General features: G+C 41.4%; 1 protein-coding gene across 1 annotated transcript in view; it reads right to left on the reverse strand.

Annotated features, from left to right (window-relative positions):
* NTMT2 (N-terminal Xaa-Pro-Lys N-methyltransferase 2) overlaps positions 1 to 8411 on the reverse strand; it is a 29955-nt gene extending 21544 nt beyond the window's left edge. The window contains exon 1 of the mRNA XM_062193774.1: positions 8258 to 8411. Coding sequence (XP_062049758.1) covers positions 8258 to 8411 — 154 coding nt within the window. The remainder of the gene's footprint in view (positions 1 to 8257) is intronic.
* Positions 8412 to 9474: the final 1063 nt, after the last annotated feature.

The raw sequence follows: 9474 nt of genomic DNA on the forward strand, positions 1-9474 counted from the left end.
TAAAGGGACAAGACTTCTCAAAAAATATATTTGCAAGTAGGCACTTCTCAATTTAGCCACTAAAGAGGTACGAGAAGTCATCAATAAGTTCATAGAAAATGTATATTATGAAACAACTATGCATGCATTTCAATTTTTTTCACCAAAAATTATCTTTTAATTTGATTTTTCACAAACTTTTTGAAGTCCCTATACAATTAAAATAGGAAGAGAGGGGCTGGCACTGTGGTGTAGTAGGCTGTCTCTGCCTGTTGTGCCACCATCCCATGTGGGTGCCAATTGTGTCCCACTTGCTCCTCTTCTGATCCAGCTCTCTGAGATGGCCTGGGAAAACAGTTGAAGATGGCCCAAATACTTGGGCCCCTACATCCACATGGGAGACCCAGAAGCAGCTCCTGGCTCCTGGCTTTGGAACAGCCCAGCTCTGGCCATTGCAGCCATTTGGGGAGTGAACCAGCAGATGGAAGACCTTTCTCTCTGTCTCTTCCTCTCTCTGTTTGTAATTCTACCTTTCAAATAAATAAATAAAATTCTTTAAAAAATAGGAAGAAAGAGGGAGAAAGGATAGAAGGAAGGAAACGAGAGAGAGGAAGGAGGAATGGAGGAAAAAATTAGTATCTTAGAGTATGACATCTGGGGAGTTCCTTGAAAGATCTGAACACTAATTAATTGTAACACATTAGCTTCAGTTTCTTCTGCTGTAAAATGAGTTAATTAAACTATTGTACTAGATTTTTGCATTTATTGAAAGAGATGATTTGTGTAAAAGCATGAGAATATACTTGGCTCAATAAATGTTACCTCCCTTATTCTGATTTTTCACCAACAGGGTTAGGCAGGTAGGCAGGACTATATTGGTTTTCCTGGTGGAACCCAAAGATCTGGATATGCCAGGATGCTAGAAAACTCTTAACTATCAAATCTCTGAATTTCCCAAAGAAGCCCTCTATGTTTGATTTGTTTCCTACAGACTTTAGGTGTCTGGTATTTCTCATCTCCATAATAAGGTACTGCCAAGCCTGAACTTGCAGGACACATTTTCCTTTTCAACCAAGGACTAGTTCAGTGTTCATGACTTCATTTCAGGATTCAATGTAGATGAGGTAGGAAAAGATGGGGTACACAGGGTGTGGGGATAGAGGGTGATCCAATTTCCCCAGTTCAGAAAGGGATCCATTCAAAATCCTACCACACATCATATCCCTTACCTGCTTGATGAGTATCTTCCTAACTCTCTATTGCTTCTTGAACACTCTCCTTGATTTACTATCAAATTTATCAAGGACAAAATATAAGATACAAAGTTTTATGGTGAGATTTTGCATCTTACAGTCAGAATCTGATTCAACAGCCCTCACATCTCCTCTGCATTTCTGTAGAATCCTATGGTCACCTCTGTTATATTCTTACATTTTAAAAACAGATTATTTGTACTATTCCCCCTTCTACAATAAACACTTCAGGATAAGGCTATACCTTATTTTCCTTGTAACCTCAGAATTTACCATTATGCTTAACTCAAAGTAGAACTTCGTTGGACATTCATGTAATAAGTGCTAGCTTTTTGTTCTGAAAATAACATATAGGTTCAACAAAGTGGTGAACAATTGTAGGGAAAGTTAACACAGAACATGGAAGTCAGACCTTTGGTATGGTTCATGAAATATCTGTTCTCCTAAGTAGGCATATCCAAATAATTGAAAATTATCATTGATCAAACATAATATATGCAAATATATCTTAGATCAAACATATATAAATAACACATTATGTAATTATCATTGATCAAACATTTATATGCAATACATATGCAAAGCATTTCCATCTAACTGCATATCTAAGATAAACATTAAATATCTCTACAGCAGAAACTAAGGCATTAAGAAGTTAACTGAGGGGCTGGTGCTGTGGCACAGCAGGTTAAAGCCTTGGACTACAGCACCAGCATCCCATGTAGGTGCCAGTTCAAGTCCCAGCTGCTCCACTTCCAATCCAGCTCCCTGCTAATGTGCCTGGGAAAGCAGCAGAGGATGGTCCAAGTCCTTGGGCCCTGCACCCATATGGGAGACCCGGAAGAAGCTCCTGGTTCCTGGCTTCGGACCAGCTCAGCTCTAGCTGCTGCGGCCATTTTGGGGAGTGAATCAGTGGATGGAAGACCTTTCTCTCTGCTCTCCCTCTCGTTGTCTGTAACTCTACCTCTCAAAGAAATACATAAAATCTTTTTTTTTTTTAAAGAGAGAAGTTATCTGAAGAGACTGGCATTGTGGCATAGTAGGTAAAGCTGCTGCCTGCAATGCCAGTATCCCATATGGGCACTAATTCAAGTCCCAGCTGCTCCATTTCTGATCAAGCTAATGGCCTGGACTGGAAAAAGTGGAGGATGATGGCCCAAATGTTTGCACCCCTGCCACCACTGTGGGAGACCTGGAAGAAGCTCTTGGCTCTTGGCTTCAGCCTGGCCCAGCCCTGGCTGTTACAGCTTTAGGGGAGTGAGCCAGTGGATGGCAGATCTCTCTCTGTGGACTCTGTCTCTTCTTCTCTCTCTGTAACTCTTTCAAACAAAATAAATCTTAAAAAAAAAAAAAAAAAAAAAGGAGGCCGGCGCCATGGCTCACTAGGCTAATCCTCCACCTGCAGCACCGGCACACCGGGTTCTAGTCCCGGTCGGGGCACCGGATTCTGTCCCGGTTGCTCCTTTTCCTGTCCAGCTCTCTGCTATGGCCCGGGAGTGCAGTGGAGGATGGCCCAGGTGCTTGGCCCTGCACCCGCATGGGAGACCAGGAGAAGCACCTGGCTCCTGGCTTCGGATCAGCGTGGTACACCGGCCGCAGCACACCGGCCACAGTGGCCATTGGGGGGTGAACCAACGGAAAAGAAAGACCTTTCTCTCTGTCTCTCTCTCTCTCACTGTCCACTCTTCCTATCAAAAAATAAAATAAAATAAAGGAAAAAAGAAGTTAACTGGATTGTCCAATTTAAATCCAATACTCATAGCTCTTCCATCTCACACTTTGTACTAGAAAATATGTGTATGTCTGCTAAGTTAAAAGGAAACTTATATATTCTTTATTTATTTAAAAGGAAAAATGATTTTATAGAATTTTCACTACAAATGGAACAGTAGACATCATGTACAATGAGTTGTGCAACAATAACCTGCCAGAAGGATGAAATGAACTTGAAAAATGCCACTAGCCGTAGGGTGAGTTTCATTCTGGGAATTCCAAATGTTTTAGAGGAAATGTTTTAATGAACTCTGGCCTTATTTGTGATGGCAAAAAGTAGACACTATTCTCAATTTTCTTCCCAGAGACTGATTCTTCCAAAAAGGGACCAATGAGAGAGGAGTACTCACATGTGGATATTTCTATATGTCAAGCATTGTCCTAGGCACTTTCATATCATTTCTTCACATTACCTCTTTTGATCTTCACAGTTTCTCTGCAAGATTGGAGTTATGATCATCACTTCTCAGATGAGTAATAAAAGAATCAGAAAAATCACACAGAAAAGAAGTGCTGTAGGCGAGCCCATGTCTATTCAAATGCAATGCTTTTTATCATTCTGCTAAATTACAGAGAACCACTATTCTAAATGTGAAGTAAGGCTAAACCTTTAACAATGTCTAGGAGTATTAGATTCCTCCTCAATAATATAATTAAAAATATTCATTGTCTTCTATGTATTCAGAAATATGAATAGTCCTAGAATTATTGCGGTTTAACCTATGTGATCATCTCCTGTTCGGCAGTGTACAGACTTTGAGCACTGATATACAAACTGGAGATTTACACTGATTTGTTTTCCTAGTCTGTGTCCTATTTGCTCACAAACTGTCACCTTTGGAAAACTCATTCACTCCAAGCCGCCAACTGAAGTTGGGCTGGTGTACCTAGATCACATTAACCTACTTGCTGGCTGAAACTGCCTGTCTAAGGCAAGCAGTTGGAGGGAGGAAGGAAGGAAAGACAAAATCAAAGCATCTAGATAGTCACCCTTCCTTCCAATTACCCCAAACAACAAACTCTCTGTGCAGGCCCTACCAGAGGGGTTCCCCAAGGCTTTAGGGGAGTGTTTCATTTCTATGAAGTCTTGAAATCCTCAAGAGTAGGGCAAGCCAACTCGAAAGCCCTTCACCAGAGCTGCGGAGGGAGCGTCTCTGCTGGCTGAGTGTTATCTCCAAACTGACAAGCATGGTGTCTGCTGTAGCCTGAAACTCATACACTGAGTTCAGTTCATGGTCTAGAGAGGATACATGGCGACTCCAACACAGGCCCGGGGCAGAAGGAAAGGAAGACACTCACACTGAGAATCGACTGCTTACTTTCACATATATACCTGCATTTACTCCCTCAACTGGCCCTGATACAATTTTGAGGAAAATAATATTTATAGACATTTAGTAACTTGCAGACGTCACTTCTCCAGCAGTAGCAATGGAAGATTTTGAACTAGAAGTTTGCTGATACGCCATTAATTATTAATGGGAGGTCATTTAATTCATTTAAGATAGTGATTGAGTTATTTTTATGTGCCAGGAACCACAGTAAACCCTAAACAACTAACTCTGGTAGTGGAAAATTAGAGGCATCTCTATTCTCATGGGAACTGGACTCCAAAAGAGGAACAAATCCAGGCAATTACATTGCATAAATATGTTATAACTTCCGGGGTGGAGGAATCAAGAATTAAATGAGGTAAGCCGGGTTGGGGGGAGCCTCTATGTGAATCAAAGTCACCCTGGCAGATGAGACTGACATGTGGATTCCTTTCTAAACGTTCAGTTTCTGCCATGACAAGAAAGAGCTGCAAAAGAGCCGGGTGGTAAACATAGAAGAGGATAGCCTGTCTTCCCTGCAGCCTTAACTTAAAAAGCTTCTGAAGATAAAGGAAAAAATATTTGTTGATTTACCTCCTTTACCAGATTATAAAATCCCAAAGAAGATAGACTTGTCTTATGGAGTTTTAGGTTTTCTGCAGTGCAATAATTGAAATTCCAGAAATGTCACAGGCATGAAATATTGCTAAACTGATCAGAAAGAAGAGATGGAAAAGCAATGTGTTTCCCTTGTGGTAGAAACATTTACTAGTGACTAAATACGCAAGTGTGCCCTTCACATTACCCAGGGCCTGATAGTGCTGGGCAATAATCTCTACACAGAGGTAAGGAAGTCCTTCAGCGCCAAAGTACTCATGAGCAAGTAGACCTTTCTCTGCTCCCTCACCTTGCCTTGTGGGCTGGTGATGTTCCAGCTGGTAGAGACTCTTATCCTCTTGGATCTCTGAATGCCTATGTGGAATATGGCCCCCACCAATAACACAAGCAGAAGACAACAAAACAAGATGAGAAAATAAACTTTGATCTATTCAGCCATTGAGATTTCTGGGCTTATTTGTTACTCTTGCATAGCTTAGTCTGTACCAACTAATAGAGTCCACGATTTCTATCATCAACAAAGCACTGTGGATGTGGTTAGCGCATTGACTCTCAGGAGAAACTAAGGCCCAGGCTGAATCATCAGGGTAGAAAAAATAAGCAGCACCTCTTTATGGAGAAATAAAAGTTGTAGAAATGAGATTGTTAACTCTTCAGATCCTCTCTAGGAATGTTGAAAGCTCCTAACCTGAGCTTTGAGATTAGACCTCAGAAGGTGTTTGAAGCCCCTGAAATTGTACACACAAGTTTGTGGACATGTGTTTCTCCGGGGAGAGGATATGAAACTCAGCAGTTGCCTTTAGTGGAACCTGAATTCTTTGTGTAGCACTTCTGTTTGCGAGTAGATACACATCTTTTATAATTATATTCAGAGGGGCAAGTCTAGGATATTTTACACATGCTCTTTATATAAATGCTACTTAAAAAGTACTCTTATGTTCTGGTGTACAAAAAAAAAGAAAAAGAAAAAATAAGCAGCATCTCTTCATGGAAAACTGCAACTAAATACACTGAAGTGGACTTTGGCTTGGGGTAGACTAACCGTTTCCACACCGTGTTTATATAACTGGGTAGGTGCTCCGGAAATGCCTCAGGAGTCACTGATGAGGATAACAAGATACACCCAGAAAAGATCCCTGACCCAGTGACGTTTCACTTTTTCTTATGTTTTACATTGAGCATCCATGGAATAGTTTGTCAAAAGATTTTTCTTTTACAATAATGTTTTAAGTAGATATAAATCGTTGATAAACCATTAGTACATTCAGAAAAGAGAAAAACATATAAAAATCAAAAGAACTACAACGTCAAAAAGATACTAGAAGGTTTGAAGCCAAATACAAATTATAGTCTACTTGTCTCAAGTGAGTTATCAGAAGAAATATTTTATTCTTACTTATTAATTTTTTTAAAGATTTTATTTATTTATTTGAGAGGTAGAGTTACAGACAGTGAGAGGGAGAGACAGAGAGAAAGGTCTTCCTTCCGTTGGTTCACCCCCCAAATGGCCACAATAGCCAGAGCTACACCAATCCGAAGCCAGGAGCCACGTGCTTCTTCCGGGTCTCCCATGTGGGTGCAGGGGCCCAAGGACTTGGGCCATCTTCTACTGCTTTCCCAGGCCACAGCAGAGAGCTGGATTGGAAGAGGAGCAGCTGGGTCTCAAACCATATGGGTTGCTGGCGCCGCAGGTGGAGGATTAACCTACTGCACCACAGCACCGGCCCCACTTATTAATTTTTATTCTTAATTTTAAATTCATCTTAGACTTTCAGGGATGAGTTCCTTTTCTCTTTAATAATTATTTTTAAAGTTTGTCAATCATCTGCTTCCTACTCTCTTCCCAGTTATTGTCATTGATGTTTAATCCAGTCTAACGCAACAAGACTACCAAACGACTCTTAGTGACGTATGGTCCAAAGAATATTTCCAGAAAAGCAACTCTCTGCCCATCTGAGGAACAACTAGAACATAATCACCTCCCAGAGAAATTGCTCTAATTTTTCCATTTGATAAAGATGGAATGTCCTAAAAGATCTACTTATGGGTAATTTGATCTACCAGAAAGAGCTCAAGACTTTAGTTCTTGATTGCAGATTACTATATCTGCATGAGCTAACATCATCTCTGAATTTTCTATGCCTCATTTGAAGAAGTAAACGGTTGGGATGAGGAATTAGGGTGGCAGGGGTGGGGAGGAACAATGATACTTTGTCTATCACATACATGGTGTAAGGATCAATAAAATCATAGATGAGAAAGCTTTTTTTTACACAAAAGCTTTATAAATGTGAGATGAAGGTATTTGTATGTCTAGAATTAAAGATGCAAAATAAATGTATTTATAAAAAAGACTTTTGTAGGCTGCTAACATCCAGTTTCTTAAGTGTATAACCAAGAATTATGTAGCTCTTCACATAGCTGGAAACTACGGCCACATGAAGTGAGCTTAAGAAAATAGACGGGCCTGATACACAGTGTTCCTGCTTTTGGGGAAAATACAAATCTAAGGGGGGTCCTTCACCCTTTAATTGTGAGTTATTTCCTCTTCAGTGCTTTTTAGAATGCCCTGAAGTAACTCCTTTCACAGAGGCTGAGAAAAGTAGTGTAGACAAACCAGATAAGCTTTTTATTGCTCTATTGTCCAATTCCCTGAAAACTAGAGGAAATAAGGAAAGCAGAGGCAGACTACTACCCAGGTTTTTTCCCTTAATATTCAAAAAGTAAACTAAAATCTGTCGTTTTAGGCTTTTTGACTGTTCTTGTGACTCAAGAAGTCCAGAGAAGATTTTATAAACACACACACACACACTCACATACACACACACACTCACACTCTCACATACACACACACTCACACGCACACGCACACACCCCTCAGTCCCATTTTTACCTATTATTGTTCAGTCTTACGTTTTAATTCTACCACTGTACCTCACTTAATATGGTATTTCACTAATTATCTCATCTTAAAGTTACTAACCCTGACCAACCTTAAGCTTTTGCAAATATTAAAAATGTCCTTCTAAGCTCAAGAAGTGAATTTCTATACGCCTGATAGGCAACTGACACCCAGAGAAGAAAATCACTATGCCTGAGGAAGCATGGAAATCCCAAAATAGAATCTTGCCTTGCTAAGCAGCATATGATTTTGACTCTCCCTAGAAGAATGCCATTGAAACCCTTCAGGCCACCAACACTGACTGTGGATTCTGTTTGAAAAGTGCCCGTTGTTCTAGCTTCTCTTCCAGAAACCCCACAAGTTCATGCAATATTTTCAGTCCTTACTTGCTCCTTATCTGGTATCTCTGACTCACTTACCCAGAGGAATCTTTTCCAGCAGGTAGAGGTAGCTCTGAAAGAAGTCATTGCGAATGGCTCTGTGCAGGATGAAGGACATGCTATGTCGACAGAGTTCATCGTCGGTCTTCTGCCAGCGGGATCTAAAGGCCAAATGGGCTCCCAGGTGGGCCATGGGAAGGAGGGTAGGAATATTCCCACTGAGAAAGGAAACTTGCCTGGCTGCTTCTGTGAATTCGCCTTCTCTTCCTAAATGAACTTGAGACTGTCATTTTAAACCAGTCCCCTGGCCATCTATATCAGGACAGGCTGTCATGGGGTGTGTGGGGAGGGGCGGCAGCCATGGGGAGGTCAGGCTCTTGGCACACCCACCGTCTGATTGCTTGGGCGACACCACTCCAAGCCAGCAGGTGCTAAGTAAAGATGAAAACAGGCTGAGTGAGATCCTGCTTCATCCAGGAAAAAGCACGCCTCCCTCCTTCAACTGCCATTTCAAACAGGCACGGAGCATGGCCTGCTAACACCCTGAATGTTTGCTTTAATTTGATTCTTAAATTGGAATAGCCAAATTTCCATTTCAAAGAGTTGTGAATATTTTGCAGGAGATCCTGTTCCCTGATTTCCATCACTCCTCCTGTAACATTGAATCCTCAGGTTACAAGGACCCTTCAAAGTCGTCTTAGCCTCTGGCATTCCTTTCATCTGTACAGTTCTTCTCAAACCATTTCACAGAGATGGATACATGTTTCCTATTTTTAAAGAACTTCAGGAGATGCAATTATATGAAAACTCATTTTGATGTTAAAAACTCTTCTCTGCCAGCAAACTCTTCCATCTAGTTTTCTCCAAACTACGACCGCTGGCATACGCCTCCTTCTTCCTCTCTGCCTATTGTGGATTTGATTTGCCTCATAAGCCCTTCCACATTACTGTGTGGCCCAGGAGGTTGACCTGTGCTGCCTCCACTTCCCTCTGGCTTCCAGCTGGGCTCAGCCCATGGACAGATGGAGCCAGGAGGAGCCGGGAGGAGAGTGAGGTCAAGGTATTTATTCCCCTGGCTCTTTCCCTGTGGAGATGCCATAGGCTGACTGCACGCTTAACTGAAAGTAATAGCTGCTGTCTGGAGTCTCTGCACACAAATATCCTTTCCTGCTTCTGATCATTTCTCCTTCACTGCTTGAGGCCTAAGGATAGTCCTCTGCCCGGCTGCTGAGTCCTATCCCTTATGACCGCTGTAC

Source organism: Lepus europaeus, chromosome 5, assembly GCF_033115175.1.
Source record: "Lepus europaeus isolate LE1 chromosome 5, mLepTim1.pri, whole genome shotgun sequence".
Classification (NCBI taxonomy): Eukaryota; Metazoa; Chordata; class Mammalia; order Lagomorpha; family Leporidae; genus Lepus; species Lepus europaeus.